This window comes from Pogonomyrmex barbatus, unplaced genomic scaffold (assembly GCF_055798465.1).
Source record: "Pogonomyrmex barbatus isolate J1 unplaced genomic scaffold, ASM5579846v1 scaffold9, whole genome shotgun sequence".
Taxonomy (NCBI): Eukaryota; Metazoa; Arthropoda; class Insecta; order Hymenoptera; family Formicidae; genus Pogonomyrmex; species Pogonomyrmex barbatus.
This window is the reverse complement of record NW_028297193.1, coordinates 358,971-382,758: the sequence shown is the minus strand read 5'-3', so window position 1 is coordinate 382,758 and position 23,788 is coordinate 358,971. Positions and strand designations below refer to the sequence as shown.

At 37.2% G+C, this 23,788-nt stretch overlaps 2 protein-coding genes across 5 annotated transcripts in view; one reads left to right on the top strand and one right to left on the bottom strand.

The window, feature by feature from the left end:
* dyl (transmembrane protein dusky-like) overlaps positions 1–16,798 on the bottom strand; it is a 43,837-nt gene extending 27,039 nt beyond the window's left edge. The window contains exon 1 of the mRNA XM_011641562.2: positions 16,509–16,798. The gene's annotated coding sequence lies outside the window, so the exon portion shown is untranslated. The remainder of the gene's footprint in view (positions 1–16,508) is intronic.
* Nt5c (5' nucleotidase C) overlaps positions 1–22,520 on the top strand; it is a 41,785-nt gene extending 19,265 nt beyond the window's left edge. For 2 of the 4 annotated variants that reach the window (XM_025218714.2, XM_025218716.2), the window contains exons 2-8: positions 18,734–18,909; positions 19,276–19,503; positions 19,995–20,135; positions 20,228–20,385; positions 20,510–20,696; positions 20,796–20,936; positions 21,064–22,520. In XM_025218714.2, coding sequence (XP_025074499.2) covers positions 18,856–18,909; positions 19,276–19,503; positions 19,995–20,135; positions 20,228–20,385; positions 20,510–20,696; positions 20,796–20,936; positions 21,064–21,420 — 1,266 coding nt within the window. In that variant the 5' untranslated portion in view covers positions 18,734–18,855 and the 3' untranslated portion in view covers positions 21,421–22,520. Of the gene's footprint in view, positions 1–715; positions 929–16,882; positions 17,236–18,733; positions 18,910–19,275; positions 19,504–19,994; positions 20,136–20,227; positions 20,386–20,509; positions 20,697–20,795; positions 20,937–21,063 lie in introns of those variants that run through there. The other 2 variants (XM_089084462.1, XM_011641556.3) reach the window with 2 other exon arrangements.
* Positions 22,521–23,788: the final 1,268 nt, after the last annotated feature.

Sequence of the window (23,788 nt, the reverse complement as noted above, 5' to 3'; positions counted from 1 at the left end):
CTATAATATTAACATTACAAATTGTCGATGCATCAGCGCGACGCGTCGTCCGCACCGACATAACAAAACGCAATCTGATTGATCAGTCATATGTTTCGGTATTATGCAAAAACGGATTTAACCCACATATCGATGTACGCGACCCATCTAGAAATCTTGACCAAAAAAGTGGTACGATTTCACGATGTGAAATGTGAGCCTCCAAATGCGCGATGACCACGATAGAAAATAGAGAGCCTAATTAAAATGCTCGCGGAAACAAATTGGAATCTTTCCCACAGTTTGTGTGTCCGAGAATCTGTGAAAATCTCGACGTAAACTCATCTTTTATCACAAAATTTATCGTATGTTTCGAAACGTAATAATATTTTCTCTTAAAATCTTGTCCCTCAAACCGGAAAAAATAAAACGACGCGAACTGTTGACGAAATAACTGACCATTAATTGCAGAAAAATAAGTGGCGCGTGATGATATCGTGTGATGCTAATAAAGTCGATAAATATCTCTTTGTAGAAAAAGATACGCATGTGCCGTGAACGTTTCGGACTCTCGGATGTAGCGAGACGGAACAGAGAGAGAGAGAGAGAGAGAGAGAGATCGTTTGAAGTAGATACACATATCGAGACAACACATCTGGTCACGGCCGATTATCCGCGCGCGAGAGAAGATCTCTCGACGATTCCCGACGAAGACAATCGCTTCGTGGGCGTTTATTACAGGCATCTCGGAGCGTGCCGACGCGATGTTTCCACCTATACGCGCCCGTAATTTTGGGTCACTGAATCGCGCTGACTTTCTTCCATCGTTTCACCGCCCGGGCACGACGTGAGGAACACGAAAGGGAACAGGAACACACCGCGCGGCGCGGTGCGGAGTGCATTCGCCAAACCCTGACGAACGGCGGAAAAGAAACGCCCGGTAATTACGGTGAGTGCGGGGATAAATCTTCGTCGCTTGGCGTTTCCCCAAGTGACGTTCGAATTCGCCCGAGACGCGGCGTTACAGCGGAGTGCGTGCGATTGCCACAGCAAGACGCATGCACTCCACGCACTTTACTTACTTATCGTGGAGCGAGAGTAACATAAATAAATCGTAGAGGGAAAAAAAAACTCGGCAATTTTGCAATTCGGACAGGCAATTTGATCGTACGGGATATATCGCGCGGCGAGGCTTTCAAGACTTTACAGAAAAATCAGTTCTGTTGTTAAATTTAAACAAGATTTTTCGATTTCTCAACAACCCGTTAATGGGGGAGGGTCGCAAAGAAGTGCTATTAAGATTCTGTCAACAATCGCTCATTTTTAATTTCAATATTCATTTCGTTCGAGGAAGATGACGATATTTCTGGGGCGATTTCGTACAGATTTGGGATCTTAGTGTGTCAGTGTGTCTATATGCTAATCTCTCGATGAAGTGAGAAGTTTAACGTTGTAATATGGCGCGCATAAATACGCGTGTCTAGTTCACGCATACACGCGTCTGTCGTATGCAAATTGTGATGTACATCAAATTCCTTGACGCGCGATTATACTCACGTTAAGCTTCTCTGCGCGATGATAGAAAGTAGTTTCATATCTGCGTATCGCTACTACGTACGGGGCAACTGCGTACGCGCGCAGAAACATGCGTAATCGCGAAATGATCGCGAAAGTAGAGGTGCCATTGCGTTCTCCGCAAAAATTTGCCTTCCAGCGGAGCGCACGTTGTCGTGTCAAAAAATTACATCCAATTAGCTACGTCCTAGCAGTTGTCAAAAAAGCGGCTCATAAATATGGAAACATGGTAATCCCGAAGCATTTATTATGACGTTCCGTCAGTCATTTTACCACCCTGGTATCACATCATAAAAATTTAATCTTGCCCCAATATCCGCGATATCCGAAAAACATACACTTGAACATGTTTCGGCCAGTCGTAAAATAAACCGGCTTTTAGTTGTACGCTTAATATAGCACAATGAATACGCGCAAAATATACCAAAAAGGTGGACGCCGTTCCGTAAAAAGTAGAGGCTCAAGACTCGACGAGAACAGCTGCTCTCTTTCGTTTCGGTTTAAACTACTTTTCACTAAAATTAGCCATCCCCGCGGAATGGTACCATTTCACGCAGCATTCACGCGGTAATGTGACTAAGGACCGGATGCGCTAATATCGTTCTAACGCCAGTTAACTAAATTTTCTCCGACTCTCTGCAACGCGTTGCATATATGTAGGTCTGTAATTTAAAAAGGGACAGCGAGTCTCTAACCCGGGATTAGTGAACCCAGACCGTCGCTCAGTCCACGAATCTACGGAAGAAGATGGTATTTAGCAAAGTAGGTATCTATGCCTGCCTAGCGTATGCATCTCACGGCTCGCTGGTGAAATGTTAGAACCACTCTTATCGCGGCGTGAATTGTAATTCTTATAGGTTGCACAATATTGCCGCGTTTTCCTCGTGTCATTCCAGTGGTAGTTCTGCTTCTAGATATTGTCATTCCGAACGGTTAATCTGTATTAATCGAAAATCCTTTCCTTTCACTCACGTGAAATCAATTCGTAAATAACGGATTTACTCAGCTTTTTCCATAACTATGTCGATTTTTCTCCTTTTTGTAGCAAATTCTAAAATAATTTCAAAAAATTTCTAAATATTTGTATCATACGGAATATCAAATAAAATGCAAATTTAAAAATTAAATAATTTCCAAATCGTTCAAAAAATTGTACTAATTTTTGTTTACATATATCCTTAATTAATTTTTGAAAATTTTAGCTTGTAAAAGATTAATGGGACAACCGGACGTACAATTGAATAATCAAAAGTTTTTAAATTAAAAAAAAAAAAAAAAAAAAAAAAAAAAAAAAAAAAAAAAAAAAAGATCGTTATCCGTAATTGTTTCAATCATTAAAACAACTCACGTGAACTAAAAACTACAAACTTTCTCTCGAAAGAAGGTGTGGTTATTCGCCGACGGGTAGAAATGGAAAAACGATTCATTATCCGATTACCATTCCGGATTACATTGACGTTATTAAAAAACGCTCCATTTTCGCTTTTCTAATATCGGCACGATGACGACGTCGTTAAGCCAGTCGACACGCTCACTTTCACCACCCACGCGTCAATTTTCTATATCGCCAGCCACCTACCGTCACGCATTTGCGTGACAATGATTCACTGTCGCAACCCCGTTTTTGATTTCAATGAGTATTTCATCTTGCATTCCTGTATCACCCACTTTTCATTTGTTATTATAAAGATCGACAATAAAGAAAGAGATTTAAATCGAGGTCATATCGCTTTTTATCAGAAAGAATTATCGTGAAACAAAGTTAATCTTTTTTATGGACTGTCCTACTTTTTCGGGAGCTTAATCTGTGACACATCCTTTATTTCTCATCCTTTTGTTTTGTTTTAAAGAACAAATACTCTGGGTATTTTATTTATTTATTACGCTGCTAAACCAACAGCGGGTTATCAACACTTTGGATATTTATCTCATGGAGAAATCGCATATTGATTAAATATATAACTCTTTTACGAAAACACAAAGCGTGTATTGTAATATTACTTTCGGTATGTATTTTTAATCCAAGCATGAATGAGTGAAAGGGAAGATAATTCATCGCTATTTTCATATCACCGCCTTTTGCATGACAATATCTATAAGCAGAGCTACCGCTTGCTTTCACTTTTCACTTTTATCGCTTCGCCTCTTGCACGTCGGCGACACGCGACCGCCGGATGTCCGGATATAGAATGACGTCAATGAAAGTTATGGTTACGAAATTATTTCTCGAAAGTCCTGCAACGCGGAGAGCATCGGTAATCAAATTTACGTCACTATGAATTAATATAATCGATAAATGCGATATTCCTATGCCTCGAACTTAAATTGCACTGATATTCACTGATAATGAAAATTCATAAACGGTATGCGAATAACGTTCCGCTCGCAATTCTCGTTACAAAATCACGTCATCGCGAGTCTCTAATGAGACCGCTGTTGGCATCGTCTTCGCATTCGCGATGCTTCCCAGTCGAGAAACAATTACGTTATTTCGCTCGCAAGATCAAGAAACGCCGTGTGTAAAGCTTTTTTCCTCGGGCAAGATCGAATCTCTCGGCAACGGGCTCGAGTCAGCGCCCCTGGACTCACTTTCGCCGGCTGCATTCAACATATCCGGAATTCAAAATTTTACAGGTGAATAGGATAACGCTTCTTCTTCTTCTTCTTCTTCTTCTTCTTCTTCGACGCCTTTCATTCAAGATCACATTAAGTGGAGCTCGCTCCTTTATAAGAAGAAATGCCCGGGAACGAGTAAAGATTGCGTCGGGATTATTAAATTCTTCTGCCTTTTCAGTCGTGTTATACTTACCGCGCTTCAGATTACGGTGCAAAGGAATAGTTTTCAAGCAGTCATCCTGTGCCGTCATCTTATTACAGTGCAGCGCTCTGTTTGGAAGTAGACTATTAATCTCGCCTCCGTTGTCGTTTATGTCACGAATAATCGATTGCTGTTACGTGCATTTTGCGTGCCGCCCTGTAACATACGACTCTTCTCTTAAATGACCATTGGATAAATAATAACGATAAACAATTGATTCGTTTCAATGCTACGAATATTCATAAATTAAATGGAACAATCAAAGGGAATATGTCACTCATGCTTATCTCGCTTTTGCATCTCCCCGCCCCGGATCTAATTTTCTCCTTTTTCCGTAGATTTCAAGAAAGATCCACTCGTCCATTAGTCCTGACCGGGGCTATTCTCCACTCGCATTACTGAGTTTACAACCCAGTGAAACTTATAGCGATAATTATATTCTTCCCGTGACGGCGGATAAACTCTTAGCATCGCGCCGTTACGACTGCCATTATACTACAATGATTACCAGTATTTTCTCCCGTACATTATACGAGAACGAGCTTATGAATCGCCAATATGGTGCAAAAATTAAGCGCACTTAAGCGTCCTGCATCTCTTTTTCTACGCATCGTAGCCTCGTATCGCTGCTTCGATCACTGAGGAGATGTATCTTTTAAAACATGAAAGATGATTCAGATGTTTTCCTTTCTTTCTGAAAACGTTAACGTTTACGTTACAGAACAATATTTCACCACGGCAACAAAAGTACTTTTGTTGCGAGAAAGCTAACTTATTTAGAAAATGAATTTATTTCATATCCCTCTTTTTCGCAGTCTTTTTGTTTCTTTAACATATAACAAGGAATATTGTCTTTTTTTTTTTTATTACATATTTGTTTTATAATTTCCAGTTATTCAACCTTTGCGACATTTTATTTTTCTCTCGATTGGCTTTTCAACCGTAAGTGTCGTGATTCTCTCTCTTTGCGCTCTTACTATAAGTTCCGTAATGCGATCGAGCCGGTACATTTCGCCAACAATGGTATTGCAGTTGACTTTTCTCGCAATGGAATTCGAGCCACATCGATACTGCGGGGAGAATCGCATCTAGCACTCTCGTAGCTTTTGCGAAGTGCATCCTGAATCGATTGACGTTCACTCGATGTTCGCAAACAGAATACCCGCTCAGCGATGGTTAGACTCGTTTCATCCCATGTAATCTCATATCCGTCCGTGTATATCCATCAAATTAAGCGAGATATAATCATTCGCTCGCAAATTCCCTTCATGCACATTAACACATTATACTCGTGATAATTGTGCCTTTCATTTCGCCTCTTACATGCGACAATCATATATAGATTCATATAACAAGATTAATTTAATTTTTATTCCTTCATTATGTCGCAATTGTTATTTCAAAGATAATTATATACGTTATAAACGTCATTCGAGGCCTTTCCCGGAACGGAGTTTTCTCGGAAAAATAGCTGTATAATAATTTTGCTAAAACGATTTTGCCAAGCGCAAGTTAGGCAAAAATCGAATCGAAAGCTGACGGAAGCACATTAATTCGCATCATCAGACTTTCCTCAGCGAGAGACTATCTACTCCACAAACGAGTAGATAGGTATCTCGTACGGCGGTAGCTAATTACAAGCCCATTGTTGCACACCGTTGGTACACCGTCTAGATCACGGTGACTTGCGAAATCTGAATCAGCTCGACCAGAGCACGACGATGACGCTCTGATTCCTCAAGCAATCAGAACATAGCGATCGGCGGCGATTCTCTGGCCCTGAACGGGTTACAATCGGGAGCCCGAAACCCGTCGGCAGGCAGTCGGCTATAATTTTCCGAGGCGAGCTAACGGACGCATTAAATTGGACATCGAAACGATATCGGCGCGATATCGACGTGGAGCGCGAGGGTTACGCGAGATAATCGTCGGTGAAACTCGTCGGCCGGGTCCCCGGGAGTTGGCGATAATACGCCAAGAGAGTCGAGAGAGGAAACCTTTACGATTCTGACTGAGATACCAATTCCCTCAGGTGTTTGTCCGATGCACTCGTGCAGGGATATTTTACTGCCGGTCGCGCGCGAGAGCCGGTCGCCCGCGGATTATCGAGCTGGCACAAGCGAGTGATGCACGCTTCGTACACATGGTTTATGGATCGTGGCCCATACTCGGATGCAGTGGCGGATACTCGGCCAATGGAACGTTCCGAATAATACTTTTAGTTGTACGTTGGCCGATTAACAAAAATCAGGACGAGACGACTGTTTTTAGCGGATCGATAACGACGGGGTATCAATTTCCCTGTGGGTAGTTATATACGTTATCGCCATCCGTATGCCGATCGATTCGACAGAATTAAGTTTGATAGTGTCGACCTGATCCATTTTCCAAAAACAAAAGTCGAGATTCTATCTATATTTTGGCACGTTAAGAAATCAATCTCGAATTTATTTCTGTGTCAATTGAACAAGACAGTTCCAATTTTATAAGTATGCTGAAAATGTCGAGAATGAAAGAACAGTGAATAATGAGTAAAATTTGGAAAAATAAAAATAATATCGATGCAGACACAAAATATCGTATTAAATATACGCGTACTAAATTTAAATAAAATTAACAATAAGCAGATAAGTAAACTATTCAAGTTTTCCTATAAATTAAAGTAAAGCTAAATTAAGTTTATATTTGTATCTTTCTGAAATTAACTTATAAAAACGAAAAGTATAGATTAATTACGAACGGCATCATGAGAATTCGCATCTTTTAACTACCACTATTAACGAGTCAATTTACATTTACATACAAAATATTTCTTCACGTAAAGCATCCATTCAAATAGATAACATTATTTTTAATTAACGAATCACATTTACGTTCATTTCTATCAGTATAAAAATAAATTAGCTTTAATTTCAGTTTAATTTATTTTTTATCTTTTCTGAACTTTAAAAACTTAAAGGAAAAGATAAGGAGTAAATTAAATCGAGAGATAAGAAAATAGCTATTAATAGCTATCGATAGAAATGAGCGCTGATCCTAAATACGAGAGACGGTCACCGGCGATCGTTTTTTCGGAGGTAGACGATTTCGTCAACGATTTCGTCCCCACCCGCAAAAAAAAGACGATGGGCGCAAGGAACCGCGATCGGACGGTTCTATATCCGATTGAGATCCCCGCCGCTCTCGGTTCTCGCGTGAACGCACGAACGGCACGAGGAGAAAGTTTCTCGAAGCCAGTAGGAAGTGAAGTAGGCCACGACTTTGACCGCTCGCAAGGTCCATACTCCCGTGGCACGCCACTTTGTAGTGTCTCGTTCCTTCTCCGGCCTACACGATGAACGTGTATACATACGTGTATGCGCGTATACATACGCGCATACACGTATGTATACACGTTCATCGTGTTTGTACGCGGATACGTACGTCGCCGTGCGGTGTACGATCATCCGGCGGTGTGGTATGCGGATCGTCGACGGACTTCCACCATCTCGATATTCTCCGCAGGGTGGCCCAGAAAAGGTGGAAATCAGTAGCAGGAGCGTATTCGTTGACGAACGTCCAGCCGACTTTCCCTTGGCGGAAATTTCAAGTCCGAGTCGATTAAAGAGCGGCTTCTCATTGTGGATCCCTGGATGCTTTTCGCGCGTAAACATTATTTTAATTTTATCTCAAAAAAGATTCCCACTCCATTTACCACTCTACTCTATATATTAGAATATTTCACTTAATTATCGCAATAAATGTTGACTCGCGCAAGCGATCGCGGAAGCGATATTTGCCACTTTTGCTCGTTTGCGTAATCGAAAGAAATGTTTTCGAGTATCTCGGATTATACGGGAGAATTTATGCTCGGCGCAGGGGTGATAATGTATTCTATTACGATTTTAATTGAAACAAATTGGAGCCGCGGTCACGAGCCGGGGCAAGCGCTACCATTGAATTTGTGTGATAAACGGAGCTCTTTTACCGAAATTATTTATTATAGCACCGCGCCACGACGATGAGCCGCATAAATAACGTGTCTGTATAATCGGGAGGAAGTACTTCCTACTTGCTTTAATATCCTGTTCAAAATCTACGTAAATTCGGTAACAGTAGTCCTCGCAATCCCATAATTTCATTTATTCTGTCAGGCTTTAAAATTTATGAATTTAATTTTTAATTCTATCTCTACAAAGGATCTAACCTAAGAATAATGAAATGTTGAGCACGTATATAATTCCTTTTAAACTAGAAAAAAATAGTTTTGCTAGAATATCTAAAAATTTAGTCAAATATATATTTAAAAATAATTTTATTGTCATCCAAATATCTATATAGGACGTTCAAACTGCTAGCTGCTAAAGTATTTTTTTATATTTTAATCATCAATACATTTAAGCACTCTGCGTAAATATATTAGTAATCTGACCAAATTATTTTCAGATTTGTATCTGATTTTTATCATATTTTCAGATATCTCAATAAAATTGTTCTCTCCGTGTAAAAAGTTATTTAATAGAGAACTATAGAGATTTTTCATTTTTATTCTAACGCATCAATGGTTAAACATTTATCCAATTTGTAAAGTTAACTCTTGCAATATCCAATTGACTATATATCAAAACAATAAAATACTTTTTTATAACAATAAAATGTTATAAAGACTATTTAATACATTGTAATAATTGTTATTTACAAGATCATAATAATATAATCAATTATATTTATAAAGGTTTTAAAATATTTTATTATAAAATTTTGAATTACGAGTATATCATTGTTTTTTGAAGAGATGAATTCACAATTAGAAATCGTTGAGCTAATTAAGTTATCTATGCATGTTTATTAAAAAAACTGTATTTTCCCAAGATTTTAGTTTTTGCTTCATATCGCGCGACAAGAGGAACGTGCATTAAACAATGAGATGCTTGAACCAAACCTCTTACGTCAGCGCGATGTGTTGCAATAATGCATTTCTATTGTGCCGGTCGCGGTTTGCAAACGTGCAAAAATGAATAGTCTACGAGCGAGCTAGTCGTAAAATTACCGCTTCCAAATATAATTAGATATTTACACACGTGCTGACTGGGTCAAGGTTGTTTTTCAACCTGACAAGCGTTCCAGTACAGAATTCCACATCTTTAAATCTGAACGTGTATCCATTACACCCGAATTTACAATATCTTCAAACGACTGAATCAATAAATATCTTCACGAATCTATTTTCTATAAATTTTTCTTAATTTTGTAGCAAGCCTATGATATGCTTCGCACATTTGATACGCGTCAAGAGAAACTTTCGAAAAATAGCGCGTCGCAATTTATAGAGTATAAAGTTTGCACGTTACTCGAGAAGTGAAATAAGATCGGTTAAAGGCATATATAACAAGAATTTCTACTTGGGCAGGAAGGGCAGTTTCCTTGTAGTCCATTGTGCGTGCCGCCGCGCCTGCTTCCCTGCCTGCTGGAGATGGTTAATTGCAGGTTGCTTTGCCTGCTTTGTTGCAAGTTTGTTTGGATGATAAATACTGTGCTATTTTCTCGCCGTATTTTGCCGCGTGCAACCAACGTTAAGGAATCATTGTACCGAGTTGTCTCTCCGCTATCTCTACGCCTCCGTTGAGATCAATCATGCTGCATGCGCTTGTCTCGAATAACGTCAAACCTGCACGACGAGCATTAAACTATGCAAGATAAGATACACCGCAACCTGCAAGGGTGGCGAACAAGGAAGCAGGCAACAAAACACGCTGGAAGGCTCAATTCCTTACACGCCGAGTTGCGATAAATGTATGGTTGACGTCACGATAAGAAAGTCGCAGCCACGATTGTGCAAACAACTTGGAAATATATGTTAAGTAGGCACCAAACAATGCCCTCATTTGCCGAATATTCGATAAAAGTATGTCGTATTTATTTAACAAATTTTTTTCACTCCATCATGAGACCATCGGATTATGATGGATTAATCACGCATTAAATTAGTTAATATTTTAACTCACCGGTTAAACGTTGGACGAAGCGAGAATTTCAATGCGCAACTCGTTAAAAGATATGTAAATAACATCGTGCTTGAAAAAGATATGCGCTTATGCTTGCAGCAGTCACTGAAAAAAAAAAAACGAAGAAACCGATGATTACGGTAAATGCGCGAAAGATAGGATAAACATGAGACGAGCAGAAAGCATTTTGCGATCAAGGAATACATTCGATTCGCGAGTCGGTCACGCTTCGCCGTTCGAATCGATCGCAGTATCTTTCGATCAGCCATACTTTCTCCGCGGATACTTACCAGAAATCGGCGGTATCTGTGGTTATCGGTCAATGATCCGGATTCATTACGCGGTTAATAATTAGAAGCAAAGAGAGAGATAGTACAGTTTGTTTCACAAGTGTGTTCTAATCTACAAATCTATACGATTTGTATCCAAAGATTAAAAGAACGAAAATCAAATAATGAAAAATATCGTTTCTTTAAAAAATTACTTTATATGACAAAATTGTACATATATTTTGCAATTAAAAAATTTATATATTTTAATAAAATAATGTGTGTGTGTGTGTGTGTGTGTGTTAAATAAATCAAAATTTTTTTAAATAAATTAGAGATGATATTCAAAATTTAAAATTCAAATCAGTTCTACTTGTCGCGGTCAAAACTCGAGTAAAAATCTCTGGCGTATTTAGCATAAGCTCGAGACAAATTGCCCCTTTCGAGATATTTTATTAGATACCGATCGGCAAAACTAATCCTATTATAGAATTTCGTATTTCATTTTCATTAGTATGTACAACGTTGTCGTGATGACATTTAATGTACACGTTACGTTAGCGCTAAGAAATTAATTGCAGCTAATTGTGAGACCGGGGGGAGTAAATCACGGGTAAATCGCGCTAAGATCACATAGATCACATAGAAGCGAATCGCGATCGCGGGCAGAAACGTCGGCGGTTCAACGCACCTGCCGACCGATCGCCGACCGGGAAAGGGCTCGAAATGAGACGGCTCGTGACGACATTTATGCGATTACGTCCCCGCGCGGCGTCCTCCTTTTCTCGTGGCGCGGTGTAGCTGGCAACACTAGTTAACACTCACGCACTTGCATCGACGATCGGCCGCGAGTGAGTGATAATCGCGGAGTAGGTCACCGGAACAGTGCCTTTAGCGATCTGCGTTCTTCGCCACCTTTGCCGTTTGCGCGCATACGATTCGCATTATTCGTATATACGCATACGCTCGTACAAATTCCTCGTACAATGACGAATATTGAGCGAGCCTCTACGTATTACTTCGTCAGTTCATCTTAGAATCCTAGAAAAGAGATATCGATATTGCACACAAATCTTAAAGCAATTTCCATCCTCCTCTCTTTCTCTTTCTTCATTCTGAAAATGATCCAATGATCCTTGGCGATCTAACGCTGAAACGGATTAATAGGTAAACATCGAGAAATGCGTTCCATATGGGCATTTCATACCGCATGTTGTTGCAGTATGCCGGGGATTATTAAAAATATTTTATATAAAGTGATATAGTTGTACGCGAAGTTAACGCTCGATTGTATAGATCAATCGGGCAGCTTTGAAAACCGAGAAAAAAAACGCCAAATTTTATTTGTGAAATATTCGTTATAGGATGCAGAAAAGAGAGCACGGCTTTACACTTTATCGCATACAGTGCGATTTTATTTTGCGCTTTAAAGCGTGCATTTTATGCTTTTTATCTTTCACGGGTTTTTCGATTTTCTCTTTCTCCCTCCCCCCCCTTTTTTTTTTTTAATTCGAAACTCTCGGTATTTATATCACATGTACAGAGCGTTTCTGTTTTTGACCAATTATCGCTGATTAAATCAAAACCATATTTGCTTTAAATCGCTTTTGCATTAGCCTTAGATTACATTTCATTGTCGCAAATGGAGAAATTCGTTTCTCCGTGAGCATGAAGGCTCCAGACATCGTTAACACGGTCCCTCTGATTGCAATTAACCTTTGTCTACGGGAAGACAAATAGGAGCGATTGTTAGAAAACTATAAGGAGCTGAGAGACGCGAGCGATAAAAACCGAGTCAGGAAGTCATCCGTGTGATGGGAAACGCGGCTTCGTTTACGCAGGAAGTGCACACACGACTCGCGCATTCATGAGAAAATCTTAAAAACTTGTTTTCCGGCTGAACGTTCCAATTACATTATACAATTACATTATACGCATAAACGAAACGATTATGTTTCTTGATTGTTTCTTTTTTTCTTTCTTAAAATTACAATCAAGAACAGATCCAAAAGCAGATTAAATCCCAATGACATATCGTTGCTCTTTGTTTAATTTAAAAAGGATATTTTATTTATAATAAGCGAATTTAATCAGAAAAGTAAATAAGTGTAATAAAGTATAATCTCTATAAGTAATTAGGCCTAGGGCCTCACATAGGGTAATTCACATTTTGTGAAAAGAAAAGAAAAAGTCAGGCAAAAGTTAACTTAAACCAGTTGGCCGAATCTTATTCATGACTCTCGTTCGTTTATTTCCCATTTAATTAATGGACACGTTACTGTACCGAGTACTGCTGCAAATTCGACGATCCGCGAAGAAATGGATCGATTTAATAGCCGCGAGCTAAAATTAGTGTGAACCATTAAGTAACAGATTAATGCAGGTTGCGATCGTAATTATCAGTTAATTAACATATCCCGCACGCATAACTCGTTATATCTATGTGATAGTAGCCATAATATAACAAGCGTACGTAGATAATTCGATAAAAAAGACTCATCGATAACGGTCGTAAGTCATCGATTCGTAAGTCGTTCGAGAAATTTTGTTTAGGCGTCTCACAAGAGACGAACGTTTTTTTCTACCTCGAAACAATACGGTTCTTTTTTTTTTTCAAAGTCTCGAAGAAATTAATATAATCTAATCGTGTATCTATAAATCGTTTAGTGAGAGTTTAATGAGATAGCGATTAAGATTGTCGAAAAAAACTGAACATTAATCGGAAATAACGATGATAATCGGCGGAAGGGTGGAGTCACAGTGAGAGGCGCCGAATTACGTAGAAAGTCGCAAGTCGTAAAACTTGCCCTCCGTAAAGGAGTAGAAAGTCAAGCTGCTATTTTTAACATGACACAATATTTACGGATATAAAATTCGCGATCACCGTACGGACGATCCTTCAGCAGCAACAACGCGGGCAACGTTGATTCTGTTGAAACTGTCAATATACAGGCAGCGGGATGTGTATTCAGCGCCTCGGGGATATTCCGGGATACGTATGGGAAATTTTACAGAGAATATCGCGGCGATACGTATATACTTTGTTGCAATGTAAAATTCGATTGTCCCGCGCGGGATTGTATATTTGAAGTACAAATTCGACGACCAATAGTTTCGAAAAGCCGCTCGCAAAAATTCGTAATTTTATCCGCGTCATTTTGGGGATTCCCCATGAAAAAGAGGATATTCATGTACGCGCAATTTTACGTTATTACAATGCGCGTTTATAATAACGTAAAATGATTTATCCAAATGTCACTTTTTTAAATCAGTAAGAGAGACATCGTATGTATATACGTGTGCGTTTAATGTTACATTGTGTGTTAAATGTATTACATTTTCGCGTCGCTTGTTTATCACACGGAGCATCGGCAACATATACATTGTTAGGGATTAACGCGGGGAAAATATTACGTAATGGCACGATATAATTCATAATAGGTACATCATATTTTGTGCCAGAATGATAATCGATCGTTCGAGATAATATTGGGAAAGACGTGATATATACTATCGAGCACATTATCAGAAGAGTATGACGATCGAGGAGATCGAAGACTACGGTTAGATTAAGGCAACGAGGTCGCGTGCCAAGTGGCAGCAGAATGGTTATACTCATCGAGATGTTAGAAAATTGTAGCTTTCGACATCCATCAATCAGGGAGCAGTGAATAATCATTTTTGGATATCGCAAGACGTTATTATTCGACGAGATTATTAGCATCATGACGCGGTATTTTTTTTCCTTTAATTACATGAAGTGTGAATCATGGACGATAAACGACACTTGCGGTATCGATGAAGATCAAAAATTCAAGAAAGGAAACCTTAGATCTATTTTTTATTGCACTGGACTAGAATTTTTTTTCTCACTTTCACTAAACTTTAAACATATATCTAGTTCATTTTAAATAAGTATGCACTAGTATGCACAATTATAAAAAATAAATCTCTTATCACAAAATATCGGATCGGTGCAGAAGATTTTTCATATTTATCAGTGTTTATCTTCGACTTGCGATATGTAATATCTGTATCTTCATAAAACATGTCGTGAAAAAAAATCGCTACAAAACACACAATTGCAATGATTATAAATTATTTTTTCAATTGCTCCGATTGTTTGCCCCTCGTTCTCGATTACTTCTTATAATCTTGACGATAAACCAATTATCTGCCCTTTTCTATTCTGATTTTCTTTATGCAAAATAAAACCGATAACGACAGTATCGGGGACTGTAGCGGATGCAGAAAATGGACCGAAGGAACGGACGAACGACACGACGATCGTTAATCATAATACATCGACAGGTTCGTCGTAGCCGCCTATTAAATATGAAGGTGTGCAGAATCGGTCTCCGGGGGTCTCTCGTACCAGTTGGTGCAAATCGTGAAAATCTCGCGATTAGAATCGAGTACCAAGTGTGTTAAGCCATCCCGGAATATCCCTGGTACGCCTGCACTGTCGGGAACACTTTGGAAGGTGCATAATATAATGCGCCGCGGGTATTTACCTCTCGTGGAGAAACTCATGGGACCGGCTGCATTCAAATCATGCAGTCGAGGTAGGAGGCTCGTGTGCGGCAATTAACCCATTTATCGGACACCTAACATGAGGAAAATATTAAGTAACGAAGGAAAGAAACAATCGCCTCAAAATACAGATATCGCGGGGCGGATACGATGACTTTCTAAAGATGGGCTGGCCGTTTCGAACGTTCGTCTCGTATCCGCCGACATTAATTAGAGTCGTTTAACGTCAGATAATTACGATGGATCGCACAAGTATTTTAATCGCTTGCAATTGACTATGCTGTGCGACTCGGAAGTGAAATAAAGGAAACGGAGCATTTCCGAGTGTAGAATGTTTGAACATGTATTTAAGTTGCATATATTCAGAAAGAGAGATAGCGAATTTAGAAAAGAAAAAAACATGTAGAGATGAATAAAAATTGTCATGTCGTCATTATAATAATATGGTGGTATCGATGATTGATAGGATATTTTTTCTCAATAAAAATATTTGTAGTTTCATCAATGATGCAAACTATGACATTTAAAATGTCCATCATTTAAGCTTATTTTTTATATCAGAATTCAAATAGAAATCCGTTTATAATTTAGTTGTAAAAAAAGCAGTTAAAAATTAAAATTTATACATGTATATCGCATGTACATTATTAATAAATAATATAATAAACAATTTAAGTAAAGTAGTAATTAGTATAATAATATATAATAATTAATACATAATAATAAACATATACATAAATAATGTATTTATACGCCAAATGTGAAATTATAAAGAGAATTCTATCCTAAAATTTGTGACAAAAATTGCAGATCCAAAGAGTGCTCAAATAAACTTTTCAAAATCATTTTACAAATAAACATACAAAGTGTGATCTCACATTTTTTCTAATAGTATATATAAATTTTGAGAATTTTTTAAGAATATCATGATATTTTTCATATTCGAAATATACATCATACAAAAATGTATTGAATATATATATACACAAGTTTTTTCTTTTTTGTTAGTACGTACTGAAATTACATTCTAATATATAATAAATATCTAAGAAATACACATATAATATGTACATATATATTTCATATATATTATATATTTCACACACACACACACACACACACACACACACACACACACACACACACACACACACACACACACATTTATGTAATTTATATGTAATTAGAGACTTTTAATAAATTTCTTACATAGCATTAAAGTCTTTTTAGGATTTTTCTTTTGATAAAAAGATAATCAAAGTTGATATTCATTAATATAAAAATTGTTCAAAATTTCAAAGTTTTTCTTTACATGTTTTTTAACATTATACCGTAATTCGTAGAAGTTACCTTGAAATCTTCGTATTCCCGCAAGAGACGCTGCCATTTCAAAACAACGTCGTTATTGTGGACAGTACATCCCATTTAAAATCATTGAGTATAAATAGCAGTTAACACGCTCAAATAACCCTTCTATTATATAAATCCCATGATCTATATATCGCGCGCAACCGCGAAACATACGGAATACCGCGCTAATGGCACTGATGGCATAAACGTAATGAACGGCTGGACGGATGCGACAAGAACGACATCCAACGAGAATGATACTCAGCCATCCAATAGCGAACAAGTATAGAAGCGATAAACCAATCGTGTTTTGTGCGTCGAACAAGCGGACGAATGGCGAGACCAAACGTTCGGCTTCGCCCGTGTCTCGTCGAAAACCTCTCAGCAGTCGCGTCTAGCAATTCACTAAATTCGTGGACGAAGCAAAGGCGCGAGATCAGTGGCGGCGCCTCGATTCAAATCAGCCGCCCGCGCGGTGCAGCCAATCGCTGCGCGGCACCGTGGTAGCCTGCGTTGTGCGCCCGCCAATCGTCCGTGATGTTCCACGCGAGAATCGTCGCGACATCGAGCCGCCTTCTCGAAACTTGGCCGTTCGCGCGTCCCCGTGGAGTCGCCGCCACGCATGGGACGTCAAGACGCACGGTGGGCGATCGCGCCCTCAATCGCGGTCAGGTGTCGCGCGCGGTTATGCGCGAGAATTACTTGAGAATGCTTGAGAAGTGCAAGTGTGAGTATCCAAAGTTTCGTGGCTCTCCGCGGCCATATCAGTGTCGCGTCAATCGCGACATTCGCGGCGTCTGTATTTTGCACGTGTGTATGTGTGTATAATATGTTTATATATGTCTGTCTCTCTTGCATGCGCGGAGATTCCGCGCGTGTCCCTCATGCATTCGATAGAACATTCGTGCGCACGCGACCTTGACACCTTGGCGCATGCCGAGCGAATTATTGGCACACCGATTGATCATCCTCCCTCCGCGAGGGGATGCGACGGGATTCGACAGAAGGAGTCTGTTGGACGCAGACTTTTGACGCGGAGAACCACATGCGATTACGTATACGGTGACGATGAGGAAAATTCATCGTTGACATCTGTCTGGGCTCGTCGCCAAGCATTCAGATACACGCGCCATTCGCGTGCACAATTAACCTCTTCCTGTTACTCGCGAAAAACTTTAAATATCCGCATCTTTATGACAATTCTTTTTAAGATAGTCGTTTCGCGATAGTCACATCTAAAATTAAATTTATCATGTATAAACAAAAAAAATTATTTAATTATAATATGTTAATATATATTTTAAAATTTTATATACATAAAAATATTATTGTTAAAATATATGTATATATATATATCAACATACTCTTTAGAAATGATCATACAAGTAATCGTCATCTAATAAATTCGAGCAGAACAATGGGATTCGAGAAGAAACAAATAACATTGTCAAGAGAAACAGAAACGATCTGATAGACATTCATATGTGCTGCAGGCACGAAGAACATGGTAGAATGCATTGCAATTCTTTGAAATTTCAATATTAAATGCCTGCAACTCTTCGGCTTACGTTGACATAAGCTTACGAGTCGTATTTATCATCGCTTGATCGACTCGTCAGAGAGATAACTACGTGCTGATGCCACGTCGAGCAAGTTTTATTCGAGCGAGCAAACGAGAAGGGTATATAAATTATTGATAAGGAGGATCCACACGCCGCGAGGATCTCTCGCACGTTCGTCTTAATTAATCCACTGACGAAAAGTGGCGTAAGGAGGGCGCGAAGAGCGAGTGTACGGATTAGATTTTAGATCGCGGAGATCGGTCTCTCACGGCCACGATGGAGGGAGGGAGGGAGGGAAGGACGAATGTGTCGAGCAGAAAAATCTAGGACAGTGAAAATCGGCCTGTATACGCGCATCTATAGAACATGAAACGGGAGCACCGACGCAACCGAATTGATCGCCAGTTAGGTCTGGAGGAGTAATAACTGTAGTTCATTCCAATTGAGAACTCGAGAGCTCGCGCGAAATTAAAGATCGCTTGCGAGCGATACCGATATCCGCTTTCAATCCTCGAAGAAACGCAGAACAGCTCCTCTCCGTCATACCGCAGATTCGTCACTTCTGTCACGTTGAATTAGATGCATTACGGACCAACCGTGAAAATCAACATGCGTCTCATTTTCAGAGTTTCCGAATTAATCTCTATTGTTGTAATTCTCTAGCGAAGAAACTGCCGCAAGATGTAAATCCCAAGGGCGTGTTTGCTTGCAACGAGCTCGACTTAAAGGAAGTCCAAGTCTACGGATTTGATTATGATTACACACTGGCCTGTTACAAACCCTCCATGGACTATTTGCTTTACAATCTGGGACGTGACATGCTCATTAAAAGATATAAGGTCTTTATTTTGCATTAAATTCGTTTATCATAATCAAATCGATGATATATATTTCATATATTTCTGATTGAAATTTTTTTTCTTCTTTACCTACAATTGTCTTTGTATCAGTCAGTTATAATACTATATGATAAATTTACTACATTATAAATATTAAATAATTCATAATTAATAATTAATCTATTTTATTAAAAAACATGATGGAAGTTGTAAAAATTAAATATAAAACTAAAATGCAAAGCTTGAGTTAGCCTTGTCTTAAAAGACAGCCACTCAGCAAAATTTCTCTCCTAAAATCAAAGAACAATTACCACCGATTAGAATTTCATCTTTCAAAGTTCACTCAAACTCGTTTAATTATGCCAGTATCCAGAGGAAATTGCCAATCTGGAGTACAGAGAAAATTTCGCCGTCCGCGGCCTCCATTACGACATCGAAAAGGGTCTTCTGCTGAAGCTCGACAGTTTCTTACAAATTCAATTGGGCGCCGTTTACCGGGGCTTGCATCCCGTGCCCGACGAGGAGGTCTTACGAATCTACAAGAACAGGATAATACCGATAGCTTATGTGGAGGCACCCCATAAACACTCCCACGTAAGTTTGTCATCGAAAAATTCTGATGAAAAAAAGAAAGCGCAGTGGCGCATAGCATGAAAGCTTGATGCATATTTCTTTTTTTTTAACACGAGAACAGACACACATGCATGCTTTGTTTAAAAAGCGAAATATAAAATATTTCACACATTAGTTATACGATCTATTGCGTAATAAAGCAGCTGTGCTAATTGCTTCTGATTATTTTTCTAAACATCAAAAAGATATTTTTTTCTTAAAATTTCTCTTCTTTTTTATACTGCAGCAAATAGCAACGATATGTTCATACTCATGTTCATATCCATTTATAAAGAAAAATCTTTAGTACATTAAATGTTCGACCTTCTCTGTTTTTGCATGTATCAACGTGTGTGTTTGACGATAAATTGCCTCGATCATGATGTATAGAAGGCAAGTATATTTATATCTGCGATGTACTTGAAAATCTTTGAATAAATTCTAGACTTTCTGATATTTATTTCTCTTCTTAGGATGCTTTACATCGATCGAAAATGGTTCAATTAGCCGATTTGTTTTCGGTACCGGAAATGGGTCTATTGTGTAACGTTACGGAATATTTTTTACAAAATCACATCGATTACCATCCGGAAATACTATTCAGAGACGTTAAAGTAAATAATCAAAATAGAAATATAAATATAATCGATATAATCCTATTTTTGTAATGAATGTATTTTATATGATATTTATATGATATTTATAGAATTCCGTGCAAAGCTGCCATCCTATAATGCATCAGTTAGTAGTAGAAAATGTGTCCGAATATCTGGAACAGAATAAAGATTTGAGGAGATTTTTCGATCGACTTCAAAAAGTTGGCAAAAAGACGTTTCTAGTTACAAACAGTCCTTTTCACTTTGTGTACGTTTCTCAGTATTATCAATCTTAATTTAAATTAAATTGTATATATTATATAATTGTATAATTGTATATTATTCACATATGTATATAATAATTACTAAACAGTTGTGATTTTTTTTTTCAGTAACAATGGTATGAAGTTTTTGGTCGGTGAAAATTGGAAGGATTACTTTGATGTGGTGATCGTTCAAGCGAGAAAACCAAGATTTTTCACTGAAGAAACACGTCCCTTAAGAATCTACGACGAAGCTAAACAAACACAATTATGGGATCGAGTCACTAAACTGAACAAGGGTGTTATATATCTCGAGGTAGTTCTCTATTTTGATCTTCATTTCGAAAATTACAGATAATATATATACATTTGTAATTATGCGAAATATATATTTGCTAAACGCGAAACATTTTAGGGAACAGTTAAACAATTGCAAGATATGACCGGATGGCGGGGACATCAAGTATTATACTTTGGCGATCATCCATACAGTGACTTGGCAGATGTAACCTTGGAGCATGGCTGGCGAACAGGAGCGATAATAAAAGAATTGACGGTAATTTGAAATTCCTATCGATCTTTTCTGTGCAAAATTAAATTACTTCAAAAAAGAATATTGAGATGCAGTAAACTCGACATAAATATAATATATAATGCATAAAGAGTTGTATATAACATTATAGCACGAAATCGAAACTTTGAACGATCCAAAGTTCAAAGAGAACGCAAACTGGCTCCAGATGTTAACCGGTCTAATTGAAGAACACCAGGATTACGAAGGACCTGAAGTGCAAGATGAGCTGGACGAATGGATGAGAGAACGGGATCAATTGAGAAATGAAATTAAATCTGTTTTCAACGAACAATTCGGCTCGGTATTCAGAACATATCACAATCCGACTTATTTCTCCAGAAGACTATTTAGATTCGCCGATATTTACATGAGCTCGATCACGAATCTTTTAGAATATTCCACAAGTCATACGTTTTATCCTAGAAGAGGTGTAATGCCTCACGAATATACTAGTTACTTTGTATAATGTGTCCATATTTTTAGAAATATTTGTTATTTTTTAATGCTTAGCGTTTTTGGAGCGTCTAATCAAAATATTTCGCATTAGGAAATAGTATTTTCGATTATAAGAGAAGCGTTGATATATTTGATGTCATGTAAAAATTGAGAATAGAAAATGAAAATAGAGAATTATTAGTTCCGCGCAAAATACTTCCGCCTTATTATTAGATATGCATACAAAATTTATATGTACATGCAATGTAACTCTATATCGATCAACGTTAATACGCTTTTACAGCTGCGTAGTTACAGGTAATCTGCATTGAAATGTAATGTATGTAAACACAATCAACGGACGGGCATATAGATCACGAAGGCTCTTACGTTATTATTATTACCATGACAATAGCTGTATTATGTAAAATGAAGTGATATCGCGTTATAAGAAGTAAAATACATTGAAAACAATGTGAACGTCGAGCAGCTATATGCGAAGTAATACTGAGCTGTGAAACTCGTTGAATATTTTAAGAATTATTAATTAGAATTTATTTTTTGTAAATTATGTAAAAAAGAAGAGAGAATGTGCGCTTTTGCACAATTTGAATGAAATTTTGAAGAAGATGTCAATTTAGAACATGTCGATACTCAATTATTTTTGCAATGAGATTAATATTAACTGTTAAAGTATAATAAATTAAAAATGAGTTTGTAATATACTCGTAAATAATGTATTATATATCTACATAAAGACAAGTACAAACGTATCACGTGCACGCAATTCAATTTTTAAACAGAATTTTAAACAAATGAAATTGAAAATTGCAATTTGGTTGTTATCATTAACTTTCTATATCCAAGTTCCTCGTAATTTTATTTCCTTTTACATGAAAATATACATTAAAACAATTCCTTAAAATTTAAATCTATTGATGTAAAAGGGATTTATTTATTACACTCTTTACAGAATGATTTGACATTCACTATATTATCAAAAATAGTTATTAAGCTAATCGTGTGTTCAAAAATATTATTAAATAGAAAATACTAAAATATATTTATTCAGTATGTTTGTAGACAAAATGTATTATTGTTGTTAAATATATATCTTTATTTTCAATACAATTGATGATTCTATGTAAATAACACAGAAAAAAATACCTCTTTTGATCTTTGTCATATGTATTCATACTTGATCTTTCCTTGTTTCTAGATTATTTTCATATTTTTTCAAATTTTCACAAGTTTGACGTAACGAAAATTCAGCAATATGACTTGGGAGGACATCAAGCCAAAAATTTCAGTGCCAATATTTTGTGCACTCGCGTTCTGTATATTTCTTGCAGATATTCTAATCGAAGATAAAAAATAAAGAAATAATAATAATAAGGTTCGTAGTTATTGTTAGATAGTTAAATTTTTAATAGGAATCATTGCATATTTTTCTTGATCTATCTTTTAAGCAATTAATTGAATAATTTTTGCACAATAAAATATGATATAAGCCATGATCATAAGCCATAGCATATGCTAATATTTAAATACATACACTTTCTATAGAATAATATAATTGTATTAATCGATATTCTTGTATTTTCAATCTATCATTTGCTATTTTATTGCATATTTCGATATGACAAACGAATTGGAAAAATTCCATAATATAAAAGCAACTCAAAAAAAATATTGCGCTAGATAAACTATCATCGATAATATGTCAACAAACGAACATATTCTCGAGAAAACGGAAAAAGCGGCCACTAAATTCATCCAAAATTTAAATAAAATCACAAAGAAAGATACTACGAAAAAAGTAAGATAATGTTATTATGATATATGTAATTTAAAGAAAAAGTTTCAATTATAAATAAAATAATCTTATATAATAATACGTATTAAAGATAGCTTTATAAATATGTATTTATAAATATAATATAATTTATTTAAAATATAATTTATAAATATGTATTAGTTGTCTTACATATGTTTTAATTATAACTTTGTTTTAATAAAAATATTTGAAGAATTAAAACACATATAGATTATAAAGTGTATATTAAAATAAGCATTAAATATTATATTAGCATAAAAAAATTATAGGTAATTTTATTCAGAAATCTAGCATAAATTGTAGATTAAATAATAATAATTTCTTTAAATTATTATTATAGCCGACGTATCTCAATCCTGAAACAGATTCTTCAGAACTTTCGAAATCACCGATAGACTCACTGCCATCGAAAATAGAAAATATACGCGAGGTGCAAAATATGGAAATGAAAGTTCCGCCAGACTCGTTCACACCGCTAGAAGCAGCCGCTATATCCTGTATTCTCCAAGAATGTCTAGATCAGCTCGCCATAGTCGAATTCATGATACCGGCCAACGTCGAT